Source organism: Grampus griseus, assembly GCF_964374135.1.
Source record: "Grampus griseus genome assembly, chromosome: 6".
NCBI lineage: Eukaryota > Metazoa > Chordata > Mammalia > Artiodactyla > Delphinidae > Grampus > Grampus griseus.
Window position 1 is genome coordinate 99360070 of NC_139000.1, and position 26215 is coordinate 99386284.

The 26215-nt window shown below is 53.7% G+C and overlaps 2 protein-coding genes across 4 annotated transcripts in view; one reads left to right on the forward strand and one right to left on the reverse strand.

The window, feature by feature from the left end:
- The first annotated feature begins 458 nt into the window (after positions 1 to 458).
- On the forward strand, positions 459 to 15597 carry CCAR2 (cell cycle and apoptosis regulator 2). 3 transcript variants are annotated; one of them, XM_082656324.1, is made up of 21 exons: positions 459 to 614; positions 1487 to 1582; positions 1852 to 1943; positions 2386 to 2477; positions 2682 to 2796; positions 2939 to 3068; positions 3254 to 3350; positions 7879 to 7998; positions 9705 to 9927; positions 10014 to 10127; positions 10439 to 10602; positions 11057 to 11228; positions 11324 to 11554; positions 11660 to 11878; positions 12521 to 12665; positions 12787 to 12869; positions 13542 to 13688; positions 13851 to 13962; positions 14053 to 14241; positions 14385 to 14590; positions 14817 to 15597. In XM_082656324.1, the coding sequence occupies exons 2-21, from the start codon at positions 1525 to 1527 to the stop codon at positions 14859 to 14861; spliced, it is 2754 nt and encodes a 917-aa protein (XP_082512450.1). In that variant the 5' UTR covers positions 459 to 614; positions 1487 to 1524; the 3' UTR covers positions 14862 to 15597. The 3 variants fall into 3 exon arrangements, with proteins under 3 accessions (XP_082512450.1, XP_082512451.1, XP_082512452.1); XM_082656325.1 differs by having other exon boundaries at positions 12790 to 12869; XM_082656326.1 differs by having other exon boundaries at positions 11660 to 11836.
- A 284-nt stretch (positions 15598 to 15881) lies between these two features.
- BIN3 (bridging integrator 3) overlaps positions 15882 to 26215 on the reverse strand; it is a 44166-nt gene continuing 33832 nt past the window's right edge. Inside the window, exons 6-9 of the mRNA XM_082656327.1 lie at positions 25729 to 25769; positions 19662 to 19803; positions 19299 to 19433; positions 15882 to 16744 (exon numbers count right to left, since the gene is read on the reverse strand). Coding sequence (XP_082512453.1) covers positions 16598 to 16744; positions 19299 to 19433; positions 19662 to 19803; positions 25729 to 25769 — 465 coding nt within the window. The 3' untranslated portion in view covers positions 15882 to 16597. The remainder of the gene's footprint in view (positions 16745 to 19298; positions 19434 to 19661; positions 19804 to 25728; positions 25770 to 26215) is intronic.

Sequence of the window (26215 nt, forward strand, 5' to 3'; positions counted from 1 at the left end):
ATTGTGGAGGTTTATCCTACTATATGGCCTATTAGGTTCCTAGCTCTTTGTTAATTGAGAAAGGGGGAAAGTTTAGTCTCCTGCAGGTACGCAGGAGGTGTGTGGGGAGGGGTGTGCCTCCAACAGAAGGGTAGGGCTAGGGATGGTTGAATCAGACACAGGGATGTCTTCTGGAAATGGCCACTGATCATGCATCCTCCTCCTCCAGTCAGCTGGTTCTCTTGCTGCTGCGGTCTTGGGATCTGCCAGAATGAGGCATAGGTGCTCCCTTATGTTTGGGGCTCCAGCTCCAGCAGTCTTGGGGCCAGGAACCAATTCTCCGAAGCCTGCTTTTCTAATGGGACACGTAAGAGAGGACACCACTGAGGCGCGGCTTCCTAACGCGCATCCGATCGGGGAAAGCGCACTTCCGCTCCACAGTTGGAGCGGGATGGCAGGCCGGGGTGGGGGAAGGGACAGGTCAGTGGATAGGAGGGAGGGACCATATCCGGGAGAGAGGCAGCTTCCGACCAGTGGTCGCGCTTCCGGAGAGGCGTTTCCGGTGGCGGCAGCAGCAGCGGCTGTGGTGGTTCCGGGTGTCTTTGTCCCCCCGGTGTCGCGGCCCTGGCCCGCAGGTGGGTTGCGGGGCCTTCCGCCGCCCCTCTGCCTCTTCGCCCCTCCCCTGGCCGAGGGGCTGCGAGGGCCGGGCCTCGAAGATGATCCGGGCGCGGAACGGGCCGAGCCCCCCTTCGGCCTGCAAGTTCCGTCTCCCTGGCAACGGTCTCGGCCCTGGGGGCGGGCGGGAGGAGGAGAAGCCGCGCGCCTTCGTCCTCCCACGGTGGCCTGGCCGCGGCCCGCCCCGGGAGACTCGGCGCCGGCGGCTGATGAGGCGGGAGCCGAGGGCCGGGGAGCGCGGGATCAAGAGGGCGGGCGCGCAGCCGGATTCGCGTTCGGCCGGGCCACGGAGCTGTCTTCCCACCCGCCCGTCCGGGGAACAACGGGCCGGGCTTCCGGGGAGAGGGCCCACACCATCTCCTCTCCGGCAGCAGCCTCCTCCATTTTTCCGGGCTTTGCGTGGAACTCTTTGGCGGATGCATTGAATGAATGAATGTCATCGGGGCTCTTTCCAACCCTCCACTCTCCCCAACCATCTGAGGGTGGCGTGGCATAGTGAGAGGAGCTCTAAGTTGTCGGGAGATCTGGGTGTGAGTCCTAGTTTTGTACCTACCTGGTTATGTGGCCTCGGGCAAGTCTCAGTCCCTCCGAGCTTCAGTTTCCTTTTCGTTGAAAGAACATAACAGTATCACCCATCACTAGATTATTGTGAGGGCTGACTGGAACATTGTAATTTCTCCATTTCCTGCTCCTTTTCATATTCTCGCCATCCGTCTCCTCCTTTCCTTCTCAGTATCCATCTCTCCATTTTCCTTAAGATCCTTAGTTCCTTTTTTGGGGTAGATGGAAAATTTCCCTATGGGCTGTTAATTTATTTCTTTTCTGATTGAAGGTTTTTCCCCAAGACTCTGAAAGAGGACAGCATTCCCAATGTCCCAGTTTAAGCGCCAGCGGATCAACCCACTACCAGGGGGACGCAACTTCTCAGGTGAACACCTTTATCTCTACCTGGCCTAGTACTGGGAAGTGTGTGTTTTGGAGTTAGTCTTTCAAAATGTGGCTTTTGGGGTTTCCCTGGTGGAGTGCAATTTGCTGCTGACTTTTCTTAGGAAAAAGCATGACCACAGTAGTTGTCGGCGAAACCCTGTGTGGGACATGCTTGGATCCACTTTGCTCTTTGGGTTTACCGTTTCCTCTAGCTGGACTAGTGCTTAAGATGGTAGGTGCAGTTTCTGGATTGCTTCTGTGTTCCAATAGGCGCAGCTTCAACATCTCTTTTGGGTCCTCCTCCTGGTTTGCTCACTCCTCCTGTGGCCACAGACCTGTCCCAAAATGCCAGGCACCTTCAGGTAGGTTGGGCATCCTATCTAGTGAGTTTCGGCACTCGGGACTACCCCAGCATGCATGGTTGCCCGATGCTTTCATTCTTACATCACAGTGTTCATCCTTCCTGACACTCCTGTCCTTGGCCAGTCCAGAGGCGACTAGACATCTGTGACTGGGGAGTCCTAGGTTCTGGCTCTAGGGAGATCTCTAGGGTGCTTCTTGGAATTAAAGAACTGGAAATCTTAGAAGAAGCTTATGACCCAAGAATCAGCATGACTCTCCCCAGTAGATTGATTGTGTCCACTGTACATATGCTTCCTTCTATATGTATGCTTCCTTCCATGGGAATCCGTGCAGTACTCTGATTGAGCTGAGGGTGGGGTGGGGTGGATGAAGATGAGATGCTAATGGCAGAGCATGGACAGATGCTCCCTGTTACCTTTAAACTGCACTCTTCTCTTACAGGGTGGAGAGAAGCAGCGGGTCTTCACTGGCATTGTTACCAGTTTGCATGACTACTTTGGGGTGGTGGATGAAGAGGTCTTTTTTCAGCTAAGGTAGGCTTGAGGCTGATCCCCTTCTGGAAATGCTTATTGGACTCAGTTCTGTCACCATGCTGGTGGGTCCCCTATAATGCCAATGCTTTGCTGTTGTTATGCAAGGTGTGAGAAATCTTGATGGCAAGGGCCTCATAGGGACAGTCAGGGTGGCTTGGCCAGGGTTTCTTTCCTGACTGGGTCTCCTGGCTTGTGTGCTGGCAGTGTGGTGAAGGGCCGGCTGCCCCAGCTGGGTGAGAAGGTGCTGGTGAAGGCTGCATACAACCCAGGCCAGGCAGTGCCCTGGAATGCTGTCAAGGTGCAAACGCTCTCCAACCAGGTATTCATCTCTCCTTGGCATGTTTATTGGAAAGGCGTGGGAGGGAACCTTACTTTGGTCAAGGGGTTGGGGCTGCATCTTTCCAAGGTAGTGAGCAGGTCAGCTATGGGATGCCCTGAATTTCCTGGTTACTGTCTTGCAGCCCCTACTGAAGTCCCCAGCACCTCCCCTTCTACATGTGGCAGCCCTGGGCCAGAAGCAAGGGATTCTGGGAGCTCAGCCCCAGCTGATCTTCCAGCCTCACCGGATTCCCCCACTCTTTCCTCAGAAGCGTGAGTACCAGTGGCATGGATATTGGGCGTGTGGCTTTATGGGGTACTTGGGATGAATGGACTTGTAACTGTTAGGTTGCTGCTCTCAGAATAGATGTGGGTATTTCATGCACTGGAAGAAAGGTACAGGAAAGTTGGGCAAATATTTAGGGGGTTTTGAGTCACCAGCCATTTCCTTTCTGCAGCTCTGAGTCTCTTCCAAACATCCCATACGCTTCATCTGAGCCACCTGAACAGATTTCCTGCTCGGGGCCCTCATGGACGATTGGATCCGGGCCGAAGGTAAGAGGATGGTCAAGCAAGAAAGGAAAGGTGTTTTATTTTATTTGCCTCTAAGAGAATGTACCTTTTTTTTTTTGGCCACCTGTTGACACTAACATTCTCTTTCAACAGCTAGATCCTAGTCCCTTTACCCTGAAATAGGCTGGTACATTGAGATGTATATACAAATATCGGAACTTCATAAGCTGGTTCAGCAAGTAGGGATTTGGTGTAATTCATTTTTCATAGTATCACGTTGAATTTTTTAATAATATAATTTTCCTTTTTATTTCTTGTGCATAAGATTGAGACACCAAGAATCAAAACTATCAAGAAAATAGTAATTGTCCAAAAAAAGTAACTCTGCAGTGTATTTTTAAAATTGAAGCATAGTTTACAATATTATACCAGTAGATTGGCTATTTTTATATATTACGAGGTGATCACCGCAATAGGTAGTTACCATCTGTCACCATACAAAGCTATTACTATATCATTGAGTGTATCCTCTGTGCTGTATGTTACATCCCCATGACTTGTTTTGTAACTGGAAGTTTGTACCTCTTAATACCTTCTCACCTATTTTGCCCATTCCCCCCAACCTCCTCCCCTCTAGTGACCACCAGTGTGTTCTCTATACCTGTGAGTCTGTTTCTGGTTTTTTTATGTTTGTGCATTTGTTTTGTCTTTTAGTTTCCTCCAGTGCATAATTTAATTCTTAGTCTAAAATGTGTTTCTTTAAATACACTGTACAGTTCAGTGGTGTGGTAGACTGTGTGTGTTGCACTCTGCCCAGAAATCCAGGTCTGTGCCATGGATATGCAGACACGGCCTTTTGTGGAGCAGGCATGGTGGATTTGGGCCTTTGGGGCATCCCAGGCCATCCTGTATCATCTGTGAGCGTTGGGGGCTGCCAGCAGGAGCGTACTTCCTGTTCTCTCTGGCTCACATGTTCCTCATCCTGCCTTACTCTCTCCCTAAAAGCTTTTGTTTATATCCCTAGGGCTTACGCTCTAGACTAGTTTGCTTTGAAGACTTGTTCTAGTTCTGTCCGTCTTCATTTTAAATTTTATTATGAAAAATTTCAAGTATAAGCATAGTAAGTAAAAAAGGATGATGAACCTTCACATACCCATCACCCAGCTTAAACAAGTATCAGTATCTGCCATTCTTTGTCATCTGCTCCCTGCCTTGTACTTGATTTTTTTTTTTAAGGTAGAATTTATTTAGGTTGATGTGCACAAATCTTAGATGGACAGTTTTGACAAATGGAAAATTCTGTGTAACTCTCACCCCTATTAAGATATAGAACATTTCCATCACTCTAGAAGGTGTTCTCATGTTCTGGTTCTCTTCTGAAATAAGAACTGTTCTGAGAAGGAAACAGCCCCCTATCCCAGAGGCCAGTAGATTATTACATGGTAAGGGCTGAGAATGCGGTCCACTGAGAACATGTAAAAGGAGCATGGAGTTCCTCAGAGAAAAAGTTTAGGCAAAGTGATGTAGCTAGGCTCTGTGCTGAAGCTACTGTTTGTTCCCTCGGGATAGGTCACGTGAACACTAAGGAGGCGGGAAAGCTTTGATTGTGTAGGATTGTTTTCCACAGTGTCTCTGCTTGGAACACTTTCATTCTCAAGTTACTGGTATACGTCTTGCATACACCCATCTTCTTGGTCTTCAAAATTTACAAGGACTTTCCACCTCTTACATTCCATGAGTTTATTAAAGGCTTCATTCAAAATCACAGCAGGTGCCCTCGGGGATAATGTAGCCTGGGTGGAAATCAGTGGCTGCTATTGACTTCCTGCTTTAGGTTCACATTCAGCCTTTCTTATATAGCCAGTTGCATTTGATTGTCCTGGACATGCCAAGCCCCGTGCAAGACCTATGTTCTGTTACTTTGGCCATAATGCTTCAGTGTCATGGCTTCTCGAGAAAGGAGACATGACCATTGGGAGGGAGATATTACCATCAGTCAGTAGAGAGAATTTGCAGACTCATTCTGCAAAGGGGGCAGTAGGAATGAGGTCACCCTGAGGGGGAACAACAATTTATAATGGAGTCACCCATGTTAGCGTTTGACTGGAAACCAGGTTTTATTTTGAACTTCAGGTTTTGGGAGGCAGGAAACAGTGTCTCCTTTGGATTGCTAATGCTGGACTACTGCGGTTTTTGGACAGGGCTATCCAGCTGGATATACCATCTCAGTATCCTGCTGAGGTTACGGAGATGGCTTCCACTGGTCATGCCTTATAACCTGTTCCTGGCAATACACGGTAAGGGGAGAAAACTGCTTGCTGAGTTTACAGAATTCAGTGGAACATCCACTTTAACTTGAGGTTGACAGCATTTACTGAAGAGTTCACTTCAGTCATGGGTGAGCTGAAGAGAGTTGTTAAAATGACTTTGCAACAGTTCTTCTGTTAGAGACACAGAAGCACTGACATCCCACAAGGGCAAGATTAGAAGGCAGCTTTTGGAGGGAGATGCTATGAACAAGGAAATTACCCAGGCAGAAATATGAGAAAAGAAGAAAAACTTTGTGTTAAATATAATCAAGTTTGTTACTCAGGGGTGTAATGACTAGGGAAACAACCCAGGCAGGTCTAAAGGGAAAGAGTAGACACCTTCTGGTAAATATAATCAACTTGGCATTACCTCAGCACGAAGAATTGACAATTGATTTTATTTCTCTTGTGAGACATGGGGGTTTTTTCCCCTTATCAGTCTGGCATTTTATGATGGTCTAAAGGTTTTTTCTCTTCTATTATTTTTTTTATTGCCCCCATAACATAGTGATACTATAATAAGTGATTTATTACAAAAATGTATAAAGTAGTGCATGCTATTATATAAAGTTAAAAATACTATAAAAATATATCATTCCCTCTTTTCCTTTAAAGGTAGCCATTTAAAAACTTTTAAATTAAAGTATAGTTGATTCACAATATTGTATTAGTTCCAGGTGTACAACATAGCAGTTGTACTCCATTTAAAGTTATAAAATGTTGGCTATGTTCCCTGTGCTGTGCATTACACCTTTGTATCTTATTTATTTTGTATATAGTAGTTTGTACCTCTTAATCTCTTACCCTTATCTTCCCCCCCATCCCCAAGGTAACCATTCTTAAAGACCTTTAGAAAATAATTTTGAAAAGCAAATTTACTTTCTGCTACTTTTTCCCCCCATGTTCTTTTCTAGTCTTTGTCTATATATATGCATACTTTTTATAATTTAAATCTTTGAGTTCAGATTTTTTTATATGTTCTTATCGAACATCTGTTCCATATTGCACTGTAATCCTCATAATTGTTTTAATGGCTGTATGATTACTGTACTTATTTACTATGAAAATTCAGGATTGCTAGATACACACATGGTTTTCTTTTTTTTTTTATACATTTATTTATTTTATTTTTGGCTGTGTTGGGTCTTTGTTGCTGCGCGCGAGCTTTCTCTAGTTGCGGTGAGCGGGGTCTACTCCTCATTGCGGTGCGTGGACTTCTCATTGTGGTGGCTTCTCGTGTTGCAGAGCACGGGCTCTAGGCACAGGGGCTTCAGTAGTTGTGGCACGCGGGCTCTAGAGCGCAGGCTCAGTAGTTGTGGCAGACGGGCTTAGTTACTCCGCGGCATGTGGGATCTTCCCGGACCAGGGCTCGAAGCCGTGTCCCCTGCATTGGCAGGCGGGTTCTTAACCACGGCACCACCAGGGAAGTGCCACATGTGGTTTTCTTACTCGGCTTGAATTTCTTCTACTATATATAAGCTTTTTTCTTCTTCTGAATTAACTTCCTTGGGATAAATTTTTAAGAGTGAAATTACTGGATCGAAGGGTTTCAGTATTTTTATGACTCTAATGTGTAGTGTTAAGGGTTTTTACCAGAACTGTCTTTTTTTTTTCTTTTTTTTGCGGTACGCGGGCCTCTCACTGTTGTGGCCTCTCCCGTTGCGGAGCACAGGCTCTGGACGCGCAGACTCAGCGGCCATGGCGCACGGGCCCAGCCGTTCCCCGGCATGTGGGATCTTCCCAGACCGGGGCACTAACCCGTGTCCCCTGCATCGGCAGGCGGACTCTCAGCCACTGGGCCACCAGGGAAGCCCCAGAACTGTCTCTTTTAATGAAACTTGACAGAACCCGTAGCATGGTGCCATATGTATATATATCTTAGTAAAAAAAAAATCAGTTAAATTCTTCTTCTCATTTCAAAAAATTATGTTAAATATAAGAAAATTATTCATCACCTTTATCTGTCAGAGGTATCCACCATTAATATTTCTTTTTAAAGCTTTTTTTGGCACATTTGAGGCACTATTGTATATATAGTGTCTCATATAATTCTTTTTGTTTAACATGAATGGTTTTCTGTGTTATTAAAAGCATTTAAATATCTTAATGTCTTTTGTAGCACTCTTATATGACTGTTAGCATGGCTTCTTTATTTTTAAAGTTGGGGATTCAGATGGTTTCCAGTTCTTTTTAGGCCAGTATGTACTGAATCTATATGTAACAGTGTGGTCTCTTCCTTCTGGTAATGGATCAACCTCCAGCGATGACTATGACTCCAAGAAACGCAAACAGCGGGCTGGTGGAGAGCCTTGGGGTGCTAAGAAACCAAGGCATGACCTGCCTCCTTACCGAGTCCATCTCACTCCCTACACTGTGGACAGGTGAGTGGTGAGGCTGGGGTGGGGGCTGAGACTTGTAGCTGGTAACAGTTTCTTGTGTAAGTGAGATATAGTCTGGGAGTAAGAGTGAGTGAGTGTATGTGTGTGTGCGTGCGCGTGCGTGCGTGCGCTCATGACCTTTTTGTTTCACTTTTGTTTTTTAATGTGACAGATTTTTTACTTCAAAATCTCAAGTTCTGACCAGCATAGCACCACTGACATGGGTGCCCTTGATAGAACTTTATGATTTGATCACCAGAAATTGTTAGGCCAGGCTATAATCAAGGCTTATCAATCAACATCCAGGTGCCCAATACCAGTTGTAAGTCAGGTAGAAACTGGGGGTCATAGGAACCGTGGGACTGGTTTCCCAGGGAAGCTCTAAATTATTTTTTAAGTGCTACAGCATGTATGAGGACACTGGCCCACAAGCTTACTCCGCACACGTAGAAACTCACTGACTGAGAGGTAGATGAGCAATTCCAGATTCCGTCTAGCAGGGGAGATGCAGGGCTCCAGCTGCTGTATTAGAGATAAGGCCCCAGAGCCAAGTCCACCTAAGTCCGAGCTGAGGTGAGGGCAGCCTCCTGGCACCACCTCCTCAAGATGGCAGGGAAGGAGGGCTGCCACTGTTCTTCCCCTGTCACCGCTTCCTCTCTCCAGGCCCAGGCAGGGCTTGTTTTTCTCCATGCTGACCCACCTGCCTCCCAAGGTTAATCTGATGAGATACTGGTCCCCACATCATCACCACTGGAGGGGTGAATATAGAGCCTCCTCATGTGGTCAGAACATGACCGCTAACAATTAGCCACACACACACAGCTGTGGTTTTTTTCCTAAAACACAACTGGAAACCTATTGTACATACCGTTCAGTACTTTGCTTTTTCACTTGTCTTGGAATTTATTCTACGTTAAAGTTTATTAGACTGATCTCATTCTTTTTAGCAACTGCACAGCATTCTACTAAATGAATGGACCAGAATTTATTTAACCAGTTCTCCATTTTTAGTCTTTAATTATCCTAAACATTGTTGTAATAATAAACATCCTTCTCTATACATCTGCGTGGACAGGTGCGAGCATTTTATTGCGCTCAATTCCTAGAAATGGAGTAGCTGGCTCACAGGTCTGTCAGCCTTGACAGGTATTGCCAGGCCGCTCACAGAGGCGGTATCGGTTTACGTTCTCACACGAGGTGTGAGGTTCTTGCACCCCCAGCCTTTGCCAACACTGTTATCCAGCTTTGTGATCTTTGTCAGTCTGATAGGTGAAAAGTGATACCCTGATTTGAATTTAATTATGAGTGAGATTGAGCATGTTTTCATGAGCTCCTAAGTCTCATTTCTTTTTCTAAGTTATCTGTTGCTGTCCGTTTTTCCAGTTTTCTCTTAGACTTGTGAACTTTGTTAGTGACTCGTGGGTTCCTTTTATATTAAGACAGTGACCCTTTTCTCTTTCACATATTGCAGATGTCTTTTTTTGTTTTCCTTCCCCAGATTGACTTTATTTTGCCACTAGAGGTTGTGACATTTTAATGGTCAAGTCTGATCCATTTTTATCTTTTCAGAAGTGTCTTACTTAGAAAGCTCTTCTTTTCTCAGATTATAAAATAATCTGCTCCCTTTTTCTTTCAAGTCTTTTATGGTTCCATTTTTAAAAATAATTTAGTCTTGGCTCCATCTGGACTCCCTTGCTTTCTTCCCATAGCTCCACCTGTGACTTCTTAGAACTCCAGCGCCGCTACCGCACCCTGCTGGTTCCCGCAGATTTTCTGGCTGTGCACCTGAGCTGGCTGTCGGCCTTCCCTCTGAGCCAGCCCTTTTCCCTCCATCATCCAAGCCGCATCCAGGCATCTTCTGAGAAGGAGCCAGCTCCAGACGCTGGTGCTGAGCCCACGTCCACAGACAGTGACCCTGCTTACAGTTCCAAGGTGAGTTGGCTGGGGTCCTGCCTCTTTATCCCGTTGTTGGAGGCTGAGAAAGCTCTCGAGTGTCTCCTTTATGCTGTCGCTACCAGGTACTGCTGCTCTCTTCCCCGGGGTTGGAGGAATTGTATCGTTGTTGCATGCTCTTCGTGGATGACATGACTGAGCCAAGGGAGACGCCAGAACATCCTCTGAAGCAAATTAAAGTAAGAGCTGGAGCCCAGGAGGCAAGACTCACTCACTGATGATGTTCAGTTCCTGTCAGCTCTGCTCCTGCTCAGGAACTCATAGAAGCGGGGTTTCGGGGCTGAGATACCAGTCGTTTTACCGGGAGGACAGCATGGCTGAGAGATGTTGTTTCTTATCAGAATTATATGGGGTTCACATTCATGGGTAGAGATACCCCTCCCGCCCCCAGTGTGGCGGACCCTTTGTTCCCCACTGGTGGCAGGTTGCCTCCCTGTGGGAGACCCACATGATTGGTTTTTCGTTTCTTACCCCTGATCTCTTTTTGCAGTTTTTGCTGGGCCAGAAAGAAGAGGAGGTAGTGTTGGTGGGGGGCGAGTGGTCTCCTTCTCTGGATGGCCTCGACCCCAAGGGCGACCCGCAGGTGCTCGTCCGCACTGCCATCCGCTGCGCGCAAGCCCAGACCGGCATCGACTTGAGTGCCTGCACCAAGTGGTGAGTGGCTGCCCGAGCTGTTGTCTGTGGCTGCCCAGTGAGTGGCGAGACCCGGCAGGGAGCCAGGCTTCTGCTGGGCCTTTCTGACCTGTTAGTTCCCGTCTGTTCCCTAGTCCCTGCTCATCACCCCCTCCCTCCAGCCCTCGCAGTGGTCGTGAGCACGGCGAGGGGTGTGTAAGTGTGTTGAAGGCCAGCTGACCCTCCAAGGCTCGTCAGGTGTGGCCCCACAGCCACATTCCGTGCTCCTTCTTGTTGCCATGGCACCTCGGATAGTAATTGTCTGCTTACTTGTCTCTCCCCACTGACTAACCATTTCTTGAAGACTTGGTCTATATTTTATTTCTGTACTGTCAGAATTTGGCACACAGTATGTGCTCATTAAATGCTGATTGGAAACTGAAGCCCTCACAAATGTCATGGGTCAGTTCTGCATTTTTCCTTCTGCTGTGAGCAGGTGGCGCTTTGCCGAGTTTCAGTACCTGCAGCTGGGACCCCCGAGGCGGCTCCAGACCGTGGTGGTGTACCTGCCGGACATCTGGACCATCATGCCTACTTTGGAAGAGTGGGAGGCCCTGTGCCAGCAGAAAGCTGCAGAGGCAGCTCCCCCGCCCCAGGAGGTGCCAGTGGTAAGGCTGTGCCTTACGAACACGTGGGGAAAGTAGGGGCCCTGGGCCCTAACCCCTGGACCCAGATGGTCATAGCTCTTGACTTTTCGTCACAGGAAACAGAGCCTACAGAACAGGCAGCTGATGTATCAGAGCAGGCAGCAGACACCTCTAAACAGAATGCAGAGAATCCGGAGGTCACTGCACAGCAGGAAATGGACACCGATCTCCCAGAGGCCCCTCCACCCCCTCTAGAACCTGCTGTCATGGCACGCCCCAGCTGTGTAAACCTGTCCATCCATAGTATCGTGGAGGACCGGAGGCCAAAAGAAAGGATCTCTTTTGAGGTAGGTGTAGGAGTCTGGGGCCTGTGGGGCAGGGCGTATAGGATGGTGGGGTTTGGAATACCCCATTTTTTGATGCTCGTGACCCGTTGTTGCCTCTTCCACCAGGTGATGGTGTTGGCTGAGCTGTTTCTGGAGATGCTGCAGAGGGATTTTGGCTATAGGATTTATAAGATGCTGCTGAGCCTTCCTGAAAAGGTCGTGGCCGCACCTGAACCTGAGAAGGAGGAGGCGGCCAAGGAGGAAGAAGCGGTCAAGGAGGAGTCCAAGGAGTCCAAGGATGAGGTACAGAGTGAGGGCACAGCTGCCGAGTCAGATGCCCCGCCGGTGAGTACCTCTGACCCCGTGCACGGGCACTGGGGCTGCACATGGTAATGCTGAACACAACTGGGGCGCTGCGTGGCACCAGCGCTGCTCAGAGTGCTTTAGGGCTCTCCTCTCATCACCCCTCGCTCACTGCGCACACGCGCTCTGTGACCCTGGTGTGACTCAGGTGCGGGGCGCCTAACTCTCCCACGTGGCCACACAGCCCGGAGGTGGTTGGTGTACCTGGGAGAAGGGAGGCGGGCCTGGAGCAGTGAAGGGAAGCGTGGTTGACACGGCAGCATGGAAGTCTCCATTAATAGGAATGCTTTGATGGGTACAGGTGTTTCGATTACCTGACGGTTAACTAGAACACTGCATTTTCTTAAACATTTCTAAAGCACATGGGTCTTCTTCTTGCCTAAATACTGTCAAGTAAACAAATTTCTTACGGGACTGAGATTGACTCTTGAGGAAAATCCCAGGTATCTGGAACTCGCCCTGGTCTGCTCTGTGACCCCCATGTAACGAAGTGTGTTAAATGAGACGTTGTGTATGTGCCTTCGGCGCGGTGCCTGAACGCGGCTGACGCACAGATGTTAACCGTTGTTATTGTTGGTAGTCACAGGGGCAGTTCCTCTCATCATCTTGGTCTGCTTCTCCTAGAAGGAAGACGGGCTTTTGCCCAAACCCCCATCTTCTGGGGGAGAGGAAGAAGAGAAACCCCGGGGCGAGGTGTCCGAGGACCTCTGCGAGATGGCCCTGGACCCCGAACTGCTGCTCCTGAGGGACGATGGGGAGGAGGAGTTCGGTATGTCTGGCGCCTGCCCGGGTGGCGGCTTCCTGGCTCTGTGGCTCCCGTCCTGGCTGTGTGTGGAGCCAGTCCGGGCCTGTGTGCTCCCAGCTCCAAGTTCATCTCTGGCTTTCTGTAGCAGGAGCCAAGCTGGAGGATTCCGAGGTCCGGTCGGTTGCCTCGAATCAGTCAGAGATGGAGTTCTCATCCCTTCAGGACATGGTGAGACCTCTGTGCCTCTCTGGGTCTCAGTGATAGGAAAGCTTAGCAAGGCCTCTGACTCACTCCTGGGAAAGGGGTGCTTTTCCTAAATGACCTCTGGCATCTTCTGATAGACGAAGGACGAAAGGTGGTTCCTGGCTTATGGGATGGCATGCTCGTAGGATCCAGGCGAGCACTTCGGTATCTCCATCAGGGCGGATCTAAGCGAGCTGTCTGACCTGGGAGCACCCAAGATTCCTCTGTGTGACAGCCCCTGGGGTGAAAATGCCCCAAAGACGCCTTTGGTTACAGGCCAAGGGACTTGCCTGGCCCAGGGTCAGGTCTCTAACTGGAAGGTGTGAGTGTGTCAGCCAAGCTGCTAGATTCTTTTTGTGTTTTTTAAACTTTTCTTTTTATGTTGGAGTATAGCCAATTAACAGTGTTGTGGCAGTTTCAGGTGCACAGCAAAGAGACTCAGCCATACATGTACATGTATCCATTCTCCCCCAAACTCCCCTCCCATCCAGGCTGCCGCATAACATTGAGCAGAGTTCCCTGTGCTATATACAGTAGGTCCTTGTTGGTTATCCATTTTAAATATCAAGCGGCTTGATTTTATAAGGGCTTCGTCCTGGGTGATTGAGCATCAAGGGACCTGTTTGTAAATCCTGTTCTTCCTTGTTTCTCTTTTAGCCCAAGGAGCTGGACCCCTCTCCTGTGCTCCCTCTGGACTGTCTTCTTGCTTTTGTCTTCTTTGATGCCAACTGGTGTGGCTACTTGCATCGGCGAGACTTGGAGAGGATCCTGCTTACCCTTGGGCTCCGGCTCAGCGCAGAGCAGGTGCCTTCTCATGCCCCGCCCTAGGCCTCTCTGAGATGCCTCGCCCGACATCCTCGTGTGCATGCGCGGCTCGGGATGCTGTGGTTCTAGGTTCTTGCACGCCATTGTGGGGGGACTTGCACCTTCTCATCCGTGGGCATCTTGGGTGTGTGCTTCCTACAGGCCAAACAGCTGGTCAGCAGGGTGGTGGCCCAGAACATCTGCCAGTATCGGAGCCTTCAGTACAGCCGCCCGGAGGGCCCGGACGGGGGGCTCCCTGAGGAGGTGCTCTTCGGTGCGTACTGTGCTCTGCGGCCTTCTGGGGACAGCGGAGCAGGCTGCTTTCTCCCGGGACCGTCCCTGAGTCTTTTCACGGCCCTTCTAGGAAACCTGGACCTGCTACCTCCTCCTGGGAAGAGTGCCAAGCCAGGCGCTGCCCCTGTGGAGCACAAGGGCCTGGTGTCCCACAACGGCAGCCTCATCAACGTGGGGAACCTGCTGCAGCGTGCGGAGCAGCAGGACAGCGGGCGGCTCTACCTGGAGAACAAGATTCACACACTGGAGCTGAAGCTGGGTGAGTGGCTGGCGGCGCAGGGACCTGTTGCAGCCGGGCGCAGACGCAAGGAGCCGAGCGGGAGGCCCGCCCCTCAGCCTCCAGCCCTCTGGCCCTACACTCCCCTCCTTAGCTTGGCAGTCTTTCCTGTCTTCCCCCGCCAGAGGAGAGCCATAACCGCTTCTCAGCCACTGAAGTGACGAATAAGACGCTGGCCGCAGAGATGCAGGAGCTGAGAACCCGGCTGGCTGAGGCTGAGGAGACGGCCCGGACGGCGGAGCGACAGAAGCACCAGCTTCAGCGGCTGCTACAGGAGTTCCGAAGGCGCCTGACTCCCCTGCAGCTTGAGGTGCAGCGGATGGTTGAAAAGGTGAGCCTCCTGGGAGAGCCGGCCGCCGGGCGGGGAGGCTGGGTCAGGGCAGCCGGCACGGGGCCGGGCCCAGGTGTGCCTTGCTTCCGCCTCCATGCGCTAGTTTCTTATGGAATCGATCAGTCAGCAGCTGGCACCCTGGAGTCTCCCAGGAGGAAGTGCTCAGTAGTCCTCGGATCCCGGCCCTTCCTCTGAGTCCGATTCTCGTGACATCTGTTTCAAACAGGCAGACAGCTGGGTAGAGAAGGAGGAGCCAGCACCTAGCAACTGAGGGCCTGGTGCAGGAGCTGCCATCCTGTGAGGTCAGCGATGGAGCCTGCTGAAGTTAGAGCCCTTCTGGTTCTAGAAAGAAGCTGGAGCAGGACCTGGGAGCCATAGGCAGGGGTGGCTGACCCCTGTGCTCGGCCTCTGTAGAGGAGCTCAGGCCGTCAGGGTGGGGTCTGTCTGTGCCGTGTGGGACGGATGAGTGAGGAAGCCGGTTCCACTTGCAACTAAATCCAACATCTTCTGCACCCCTCGAATGTCATTTTGCCCTCTACCTTGGGATTCCTCCTGGGGCCCTTTCGTCTTGTGCTTTCTCCTGTCCTCTTCCAGTTTAGAATAAGACGGGAGGAAAAGGCTTTTTGAGTCTGTTGTAAGGTCTGATGCCAATAAACTGAAGAAACAGACGCGGAAGCTGGCTGGGGGTAAGAGCCCCTTCCTCCGGATGGCACAAATCCTGCCAGGTTTCAGGAGCAGGTTCTGGGGGGAAGGGTCTCCCGTGGCCATCGCAGGAACAGTCAGTCAGTGCTAGCGAGCGTTTAGCGCTGGGCAGTGTTTGGCAGTGAACACTGTTCCAGCCACCCCAGACTTGCCAGAAGAAACCAGCACCTCTTTTCCCTGGCTCCCCATGTTCAGAATGTGGTATTGGCTCTGGCCCAGCCTTTTCCCTGTTCCCCATAAGTCTCGCCTCTTTCCATAATCCGTGGTTTCGGTTTGACTTTGTATATAAAGTGTTCTGTTTTGGTTTTTTTTGGCTTTTTGTTTTTTAAATAAACCAAAGTCAAAACAAACTAAAAGTGTCCTCCGTAACTCTCCCCTCGCTCCTCTTCTAGGTCTGCCTGTGCTCCGCCCTCCTCCCAACCCTCAGCGCAGCCTCTGCTCGATGCAGGTGTCACCTCCGGAGGGTGGAGGGGTGCAGCTCTGGGCTCTGCTGCCCAGGAGAGGGGCTGCCGCGGGGTCTGGGAAAGACTTGGGGTGGCTCCTCCCCTCCTCTCTTTAGTTACGGCACAACAATACACGGACATTTTATTGAAAACTTTTTACTTGGAAAAATAAAATCCCAAATAATGAGGTGAGACATAAACCCACTGTTGTTGCTCTGAGGCCTGTGACTCGGTCTGTGACATTTTGTGGGGTAGGCTGTTGACACGCGTTGAGTCCCAGCTTCCTAGGGAAGCTGCAAGACTTGGGGCTCTGCCCCGCAGTTGACCCAAAGTCTAGAAGTGGGCAGAGCCGGCCGCTGTCTTGCCGAGAGGCTGGGGTGAGGGGCCTGTTGCGGCTGGGAGACCGTGGCTTTCACATTGCCCAGGGCAGTGTCGAGGCCTCTCCCAGAACAGGCGAGTCTGAGGTGAAAAGGCAGCAAGGGTGGGTGACTCCCCAGGGTGGCCCTTTTGGAGGTAGAAGTGATCCCAACCGTGCAAGCCAGGCTAAGACTTCAAGGGAGCAGACAAGAGCCCAGGCTCTGGCCCTAGGCCAGGATGCACTTTGGACGGTTCTTTAGGGCCTAAGACAGTCTACACTGCTTACCTGTCGGTGGGTTCTTGCTACGAGTGGGGAGGTGAGAGCCTGCTCGGGGCTCCTGGTTCCAGACTCATTCCCAAGGGCTGGGGTGGTGCAGTGGGAGCTGCCGGTATCCCCATCCTTCTCCCAGGCAAGGCCCCTTTGCTCCCTGATGCCCGAGCCTGAGCTCGTGAAGCGTAAGCTAGAGAGGCCGACTGGTGTTTCAGAGACTTCCGAGGGCCGGGCTCAGTCATCGGCCACGATGGAGAGGGCTCTGAGCTCGCTCAGTCTGGCCTCGTTCTCCCGCTCCCGCTGCTCATCAGGACGGCCGGGCTGGGCAAGCTGCTGGGTCAGGTCTCCGAAAATCTTGTGCATTTCCGAGTAGTACACGACCTGGGGTGGGAACGGGAGGAGGTGGGCGGTGGGGGCTCCAGGGTACCAGCCCCCCGGGGCACGGCGGGTGGGTGGGCGGAGGGCCGGAGCCTGTGGGAAGTGGAGCGCAGGTCTCGACTCCACTCTCCCTCCACCACCGCCCCTCCCCTTGAGCTGTGTGGCAACCACAGCCCCGGGTCCTTCAGGAGCATTCACTGCCCACTGCCTGGGTGGCAGAGGGAGCGACGGGTCCTTGGTGAGGCGGGGGTGGGGGTGGGGGGTGGTGCTCTGCCTCCGAGCTCTCCAGGCAGCTGAGGGGGAAGGGCTGGGGGGTGTGGGTGGGTCCTCGGCGGGTCCTGGGGGTGCCAGTGAGTCAGGCCCTGTGACCAGGGGCTAACTGCTTTACAGAAGCTAGGAGAAGCTCTCATCCATGGGAGAGGGCACAGCAGCTCCCAAAGCCCTGGGCCAGCCTTAGAAGTAAAGGTGAGAGAGGGGACACGGTTCTAGCCTCCGTCCCTTCCCAGCTCATCCCACCGCCAATCACTGCCTTAGCTGCAGAGCCAGGAAAGCAGGGCCCAGAGGCCAGGCTCACTTCCACGTTTCCCTCTGCACAGGCACCAGAGGTGGGATGGGAGAGGCGCACAGGAACCAGGCGGGGGCAGGCCGAGGAATGGGGGGGACCCATGGGCAGCCCTCAGATGGCTGAGAGCTGAGCAGGCCCAGGGGAGGAGGGCAAGGACCATTTCTGCCTCAGTCTCCACCTCACAACCAAATGAAGTCACGTACTTTCAAGAAAGTGTGCCACACCACTCAAACACCCCTACGTGTTACCATCTCCAGCCCCAAGTTGTCTCTGGGGAGAAGGAACTCTCCTTCTCTAGCAACCTGGAGTGCCATTACTGGCAAGGCCAGGCCATGTCTTCCACACTCGCACAGCTGGGCTGAGGGGGATCTAAATCAAGGTCTCCAAACAGGGTTGTCACCTGAGGGGACAGGGCCCGGGCTAGTGCTGGAGGGGGGAGCGGGATGGCCCCCCCCGCCCCAGCTCCCTGCCCTGAGCCGCACTGCGCAGGCTGAGTCACTAGGAATGCTCACTTCTCCAGTGACTAATGGCAGCAGCAGCCGCTGGAGGGGGAGGCTGGCGCTGACGAGGCAGTAAACAACCCTCCGCCACCCTGCTGCCTGGTTACAGGGTATCCCTGGCTCCCAACCTGGGCAGCCTGGAGCTGTCTCCGGTGAGCAACAGGGTGGAGGGGGCAGGGCAGGTGACTGCGGGTCCGGGAGCAGCGGCACAGGACAGGGAAGTCACAGGTCTCCTGAAACACACCGTCCCCGGCCCAGGCCAAGCTGCTGAAAGGAAGCCCGCACCTCCAGGGGCTGTGCTCTCGGGGCAAGCATGGGAACCTTCCACGTCCCTATGCACGTAGCTCTCTGCCTCATTTTCCCTGAGCCCCTAAGGACACGGTCACTAACAAGTCCCGGATCCAACATTAATCCTGCTCAGGGGTCCTGATCCCAAGTGTCCGGATCCCATGATTCCCATGGGGTTTGGTGTTCTCTGAAGACACAGGCTGGGAGGCAGGAACCAGGCTTTTCCTGGGTATCTGTGATTGTGGACTGTGTAAGAACGAGAGTGCCCACTGGAGGGCGCCAGACACTCAGGCCCAGCGGCGAGGCGGGCTGGAGGCAGACGGGGACATGTTGAGCCTTCAGCTTTGTTACCTGGTGGGGAAGGTGGCCGAGTGCTGAGCACCTGCAGTCACCTGGCGGGCGGGAGGCGGGGGGTGTTTCCCACGTGGAGAAGACCTCTTGGTTTTGGCACCTCAACCTTTTCTCTTTTACAGATGGGGAGAACACTCCCTGCCAAGGGCTTGAAGGACGTGGGGGAGGGGGAAGGAGGGCAGGAGCCACACATTGTCTTTACACCCCTGAGTAGCAGGAGGCATGGGGTCTCGGGCCCGGTGCTACCATGGTGCACGTCCACCCGCGCCCAACGCGAGCGGGCCTGCCTTTCCGCTGGAAGATGCACCACGGCCTGGCGCCCAGGTGGGGGCCCTGCGCGTGGCTCTCGCCGGGGTTTAGGGACCCCTCCAAGGGTTGCTAAAAGTCAAGACACCCCCTAGTCTTCCACCAAAAGAGAAGGACTAACTAGGGAGGGGAGGGGGTGCAGGGTCCTCGGAAAAAGGCCTTCACCTGTGGCCCCTGTCCCTGACCTGGGCCCGCCAGGCAAGCGACCTGCCCATCAGGGTGAGGCGCTGGAGGTGCGGCCTGGTTTCCTCTTGCTGCTCATGGAGAGAGAGAACTTCAGCGAAGAACTCTTGGACGACAAGGGACCTCATGTGAAAGTTGGGATTAACCAAAGAGCAACGGAGAGACCGAAACGGGAATTCCAGCCAACAACCAGGGGCGCCCTGCATTCCTCCCTCGGGGGCAGGGCTGGGGGCAGAGAGTGACTGAGCCCCGCTTCCGGTGTGGGGAGCAGGGCGGGGCTGGCATGAGATGGGTCTCCAAAGCCCGCGACTGCCTCCCGAGGGAAGAAGTGTTGGGCCATCATGCGGGGTGGCAGCGGCCTCACCTGTGCTCGGATCAGGGACTCAAAGCTGGGCTGGAAGTAGTCCAGTCGGCTGTTGTAGAACCGCGGCATCTCATCCAGGAGCTGCTTGTTCTTGGCCTCAAAGTCATCCCGCACGGGCCGAAGCTCTTCTCGGGCCTGAGGAGCAAGACTCTGGGTGGCACAGCTCTTGCTGGCTCATCCAGCTTCCTGAGTGGGGCACGGGGGGTGGTGGAGGTGCTGTGTGTGTGTGTATGGTGGTGGTGGGGGGAGTCAGGACATCCGGTGTCTTGGTCCCTGGGTGAAGGAGGAACTTGGCCTCCTGTCCCTGGGTGAAGGAGGAACCACGTGGCCCCCTGTCCAGCCCCAGCCCCTTCTCCCCGGTACCTGGTGGAGTTTGGCCAGCACCGGCCCTGTCTTCTCCTTCTCCTCGTACTTCTCCACCTTGGCCTGCAACCTCCTGTAGTCCTGCAAGGCCTGCTCCCGCCGTTTCACGGCCATGTTGAGGCTCGGGAAGACACTGCCAAACCTGCCGGCCACAGTGGGTTGGAGACGGGCTGTTCTTGGAGCTGCAGGCTGGCAGCTCACCACTCATTCAAAAATATGTATCGAGCGCCTACCAAGCGCCAGACTCTGTTCTAGGTCTTGGGGATCTTGCTGTGAACGAGATAGATGGGGCCCTGGCCTTGGTGGGGCACAGGCTGAGAATGTCGCCTTGGGGTAAGGCCAGGGCAAGGAAGACAGGGTAAGGGCCACTCCACCGACCTGGGTAAGACTCAGAAGGTCATGAATGCATGATGCCACTGATGCTGCCACTGCCCTTTAGCCCCCACCCCGCGTTTCAGAGACCTATGCTGCAGCATGGAGGAGCTGGCCTGGTACAGCTCCTCCATGCTGTTGACCTGGTACAAAAAGATTCAGGTTCTATTAATTAGCATCAGGCATCTCAGAAGAAACAAAAGACAGATGAGCTAGCAGAGCCAGGAGAGCTCTCTGGACAATCACGGAGGAACAGGGGTGGACAGAGCTCAGGAAGCCATTTGAGCAGATGGAGACAGCACCCCTTGGGAGTGGGCCCAGACCCAGGGGTGCTCCAGGAGCTAGGCCAAGGGCAGCTGCTCTGAGGGCGGTATCAGAAAAGCTGGGAGATCAAGCTTCTGTCCAACATCTTCCATTAGAAAAGTGAAAAAACTGAGACCAGGGAGATGACATGACTTGTCCAAGGTCACAATTAGGTAGTGACAGTCCAGCAGATAACTCAAGTGTCCCAGCTCTCCCTGTGGCACCTCCCTACCACCTCATGCTGCCAACAGCAGGTGACAGACCTGCAACCGAAATCTACTCCCATATTACTCAGCCATTAACAACAAGTGAAGTGATGCCATTTGCAGCAAGATGGATGGACCTAGAGATTATGACACTAAGTGAAGTAAGCCAGACATAGAAAGACAAGTATCATATGATATCGCTTATATGTAGAATCTAAAATATGACACAAATGAACTTATTTACAAAATAGAAACAGACTCACAGACATAGAAAACAAACTTGCGGTCACCAAAGGGGAAAGCCGGGGGAGGGATAAATGATAAATTAGGAGTTTGGGATTAACAGATACACACTGCTATATATAAAACAGATGAACAACAAGGTCCTACTATATAGCACAGGGAACTATATTCAATATCTTATAATCATCTATAACAGAAAAGAATCTGAAAAATATATATACACACATACACATGTACATATACATGTATACACACCTGTATATATACATATATATACATGTATATCTATAACTATATATAAAAAACGGAATCACTTTGCTGTACACCCAAAACTAAGACAACCTTGTAAATCGACTCTACTCCTATTAAATGATGACAAGCTACTCCCAGCCTTTTCTACCAACTCTGCCGGAAAAACAGGAATCCTCATGCTCTACTGTTGAAACAGCCAAACTGTCAAACCAAATGTTTGAGGAAAACGACTGCAGGAGCTCTTCCTGCCCCACCAGGACTACAAGAACCACAGGGCAGTGCTAGGGTGGCTGTTCAGAAAGAGCAGTAGCAGAGGCTCTGGCATTTTTGGCACCATGGGCGTAATCTTTGTGACTAGGATCTTCTTTGACTGGGAAGGGCAACACAGTCTTGGGGTGGACCCAGGGCAGGACCGCATCCCAGGCAGGAATGCTGCATTCTCCTTGACTAATGAGTGTGGGAGGAGGCCAGGCCAGCCTGCAAGCAGGTTTTCTGGAACTGGACAGAAGATGGGGCAGCTTCCTTGAACACAAAGCCTGAGGGGCTGGAGCGTCTATCTCGCAGCTGGGAGCCCGAGTGGCTGGTGGAGCCCCGGCCTCAAGCCGAGGTGACGGCGCAGTGGTTATTCGGGGGGGTTGCGAAGCACACAGAGGGAGACCCAGGACCAGAAGCAGAGTCGGTTCTTCCCAGAGCAACTCAGAGAAGATGAAAGATGGGGCAGGAAAAAGCCTCAACAAATCAAGAGTCCACGTGACATAAGAGTAATGAATACCTCTGCCAGAGAACAGAGGATAGACACTTGACTGACGCATAATGCCCCAAACAAAGCTATAGGCCCAGGCAGCAGAGTTTGATGAAACAGATAGAAAGGCCACTAAAGCGGATTCTTCTCACTCTCTGGGTGTCCGTAATGGGCTCACCACGTAGCTGGAGATGCTAACGTGGGCCAGACCACCCACGCTTCTCCGAATCCTCTCCGAATCCTCAGTCGCAGGTCCCTCTACACTGCAATCAACCCCTGAATGACTGCTCTGCCAGGCAGAAGACGCAGGCCTACTTGGTGCTCTGCAAACTGGACCAGCCACGCCCAGGACACAAGGTCCCCCTGGGGTAGGGCTGAACACGCCTGGGACGGCTGAGACCCTCTGGGGGAGCTGGACTCACTTCACTGCTTTTGCCTCAGGCAGTGCTACGACGGGGTCTCGGATGCCAGGCAAGCCCCTCTCCCTCGCCGGCGGAGAGGCATGTGGCTCAGGGGAGCAGGTGCACCTGGGCCTGGGAAGCCGCCACGCCACCTCCCCCTGCACCCCACGTCCTCGGGGAGGAGGGTGGCACGAGTAAGGAAGGAATGTGCGGCACGGGCGTCATCCGCGGGTGGTCAAGCAGCTCTCGATACTCTGACCCCGGCAGCACTTGGGCCAGTGCTCACAACCCTCTTCCCCCCATAAAGTCCACTGGGCTTTATCTCCAGGGCCAGGGTCGGATACAACAAGGCTGACTACAACATGCTGGGACTGGGCTGGCCTACAGAGGGTGTAGAAATCCAGCCCCAGGGCAGCTCCTGAGCCAGGGGGAGAAGGCGTGGATCCAGGGCTGACTGATTTCCAGGCAACCTCAGGGGACGGGTGTGTCCACAGGACACTACCTTCAGCCTTCCGGAAGCAAGGCCACGTATCCTCTGGGGGGAGGAAGCGGCTGCTCTGTGAGGCCCGAGGGAAACTTTGGTCAGCACGCTGACTTCCACCTCCCACGGCAGACGGCACCCTTAGCTGAACCCAGAGGCCGCGGAGGGCTCAGCTTGATGTCCGCCGCTGCCGAGGGACGTGACTCCTTGGGCCCTGGGCCTCGGACCGCCCGGGTAGGTGTCACGCCCTTCTCACAGTAAAGCAGGGAAGCTAAGGTCAGGCAGGGGAGATCAGACACTGTAATCGGAGGTAGCTGACAAAAGGGGGGGTGGGGACCGAACTCTGTAATCCCTGGCTCAGGTCACTGCCCCACTGAGGCCACACCGCCTCGTTTTCCGCTTAGAAGTAACAGGAAGAACTCTGCCAGCTCCACGTGCCGGGGGGTATAAACACCAGGGTGCTGTTCGGGGAAAGGGGCTCCTGGCAGCAGACACCCCTCCTCGTGTGGGGTGTTTTAGTGCTGCCCCTACCTTCTCGTCAGGGCAGGGAAGCTGCAGGGAGGCAAGGACAAGCATAGGCTGGTCCCCAGAGCCCGGGCCCCTTCCAGACATGCCCCTGGGACCTGACAGGGTACCTGCTGACTTGACCTGACAAGGATGGGGTGATCCAGCTCTCCCTGGGGCACCAAGCCTGCACTTTTATGGGGCTGCCACGAAGGAGCAAGGCTGCGGGCCCAGAGCCTCTCTGCTCAGTGCCCGGCGTCCCCCTGATAATTAGTGGTGAGGGGCACATGGGAGTCCCTGGGCTAGGACCCCAGGAGGGACTCTGCCCTCCACATACAGCGCCACTCCAGCCCACGATACCTCCCTCTCTGCTCAGGGGAGTGCCGCAGAAGGGGAAGAGACTTGGAGGCACAGGCCTGTCCTGTCCAGGGCTCTCCCCACTCCAACGCACTGCCCCGCCTCGGCAGTTATCATTCTGGTCCGTTTCTCGGGGGATGCCGCATGGCTTCTGCGCTACATCCTAAGCTCCTAAAGTTTGAATCGCAGAGAAGGGAGGACAGGGCTGGGCCTACCCCAGGCGCTCCTGAAGCTCTGCCCATTTCTTGCCTGTCCTAAGGTGGGGCAGCAAATGGTCCTCAGGGTAAGCGTGGGGTGAAGAGGCATCAAGAGGCGGAGGGAAAGGGGGAGGGAGGGAGGCTGGCTGGGAGGTGGGGCATGCCTGCCATTCCTCAATCTGTGCCCACACAGCCGGGATCTTCCACCCACCAGGAAAGGGAAATTGAAAGCATCCCCATCCCACCCTGTGAACACGGCCCAGAGACTGGGGGATTAGAGGCCGAGCCCCCTGGGGGGAGGCCGGAGGCGGCGGGGTGGCCATGTGGCGATGTTCCTCATCAGAGGACAGGAAAGCTGCAGCTTCCTGTTTCCGGTGCTGGGGTCCCTGGGAGCTTCTCTCCTGGCAAGAGGCGGCAACAGGCAGTGCCGGGTTTATGTGGTTGGGGGAGATCGCATGTCGGCCACGGGATACAAAGAAGCCAGCCGGGCAGGCAGGCAGGCAGGCCTGGGAGGCTTGGGCAGAGGTCAGCGGATCTGCTGCGGAGATGGTGGCCACCCCCTCGGCCACTCACCCACCTTCCTGGCAGGTGGTGCGCGGCTGGAGTGGTGGGAAGCAGCCGCGATTTCTCTCCATTTGGCTCCAGAAGCCAGGCATCAGATTTCAGGCCCGCCTCGGTGGTGGTGAAATCAAGGCGGAAGTCAGTCCCCGGTTCTCTGGGCCGGTGTCCCCTGCCTAGCTCTGCCAGCCATAGGTGTGCACGGCAGCCTCCGTGGCAGCCCCTGGGACCCCCGTGGGCACGGTCAGCTCAGCCAGGGGTCCTTCCCACCCAGTTCTGAACCCTCAGGCCTGGAGACGGGGTCACAGAGCTACAAGCAGCGGAGCTCTTTCCGACGCTCCCTCCTGAGCTACTGGCCTGCCCAGCACCCTGCTCCTCACATGACACTGCGACCTGGGGCCGAGCAGGGGCTGGGGACAGGGGCCCGGGGCAGGAGCGGGGAGGAATCCCTGTGGGCCAGGTTCTGCCTGCCCTCCACGGCTAAGCCTCCAGACAGCCCAGCTTAGAAAGAGCTTTGCCTAACCCCACCCCTTGGACCTGAACAGGGAACAAGAGCTCAACAACCTGAACGCCAGGGGTCACAGGATCAAAACCTGCTCTCTCCATCGCCCTCCAGGCCCTGATCCAGGCCTCATGGTAATTAGCACAGCCTCATTACCCAGGCCCTGGTGAGGCAACTGCCAGGGACCACCACAGAAGAGGTAATAAAGTGCATCTGCTGGGCTGGAGCGGGAGCCTCTCTAGGCCGGAGCCGAGCTGGGAGAGGCCAGGGAGGAAGATGAAGTGATTCGGGAGCTTCAAGGCAATGTTCCTGCCTGTCTCCCGCCCAGCGCCACCCCCCTAGGGGACCTGGGGAATAGGCCTGTCTGATCACTGACCAGAGCCTGCTGGACAGAAGATGAGTCTCACAGAAGAATTTCTGACCCTGGCAGGTCATGAATCGGGGGACCGTCCCAGGCGGGACCCCGCTGCAGCGCCCTTTCCCGTGTGCGGCCACCCCCCCCCCCCCACCGCTTCAAAAGCCACGTGCGGCAGGCAGCTGCTTCCCCCAACCCGGCCGAGCGAGATGAAAGGCCTCACTCATCTCTGTGGAGGCCCAGCCAAGATCTCTGCTAGCTTAACTCCACAAGCTCTGGTCCCACTGGTTCTCGGTCAGAAACAAAGGGACAATGGCAGAATGACCACAGGAGCACCGGCCGGCCACTGTGGAGGATCAGACAGGCCCTGCCACCACTGAGCATGCCTGGCCAGGCAGGTGCTCTGGAGCTACCGGGAGTGTCAACCCCAGGGCCACAGATCAGGGAGCTGGTGTCCCCTGGAGGTTCCTGTCCACCCCGTGTGAGTCTGGGGACAGGCTGCCAGAAACAATATTAGGTCCCCAAGTGGCTGGTTGACCTGCCTGTCCAGTAACTGCCCTCAGGCCTGTGGTCCCCCCGATGACCTTTACTCACTTTTTTAAGGGTTCAATCACAGTCTTTTGTATCTGGTTCACCTGTCAAAAGAAAAACCCGATGGCGTCAAAATTGGGGGGAAGCCAGGGCTTCCCTGGTGGTGCAGGGGTTAAGAATCTGCCCGCCAATGCAGGGGACACAGGTTTGAGCCCTGGCCCGGGAAGATCCCACATGCCGCGGAGCAACTAAGCCCATGTGCCACAACTACTGAGCCTGTGCTCTAGAGCTTGCAAGCCACAACTACTGAGCTCACATGCCACAACGACTGAGGCCCACGTGCATAGAGCCCGTGCTCCACAACAAGAGAAGCCACTGCAATGAGAAGCCCACGCACCGCAACGAAGAGTGGCCCCCCACTCTCCACAACTAGAGAAAGCCCGTGCACAGCAACGAAGACCCGACGCAGCCAAAATTATAAAAAACAAAAACAAAAACTGGGGGGAAGCCAGACTCTTCCCAAAAGGGGGAGCCTCCAAGTTCCTGAGAA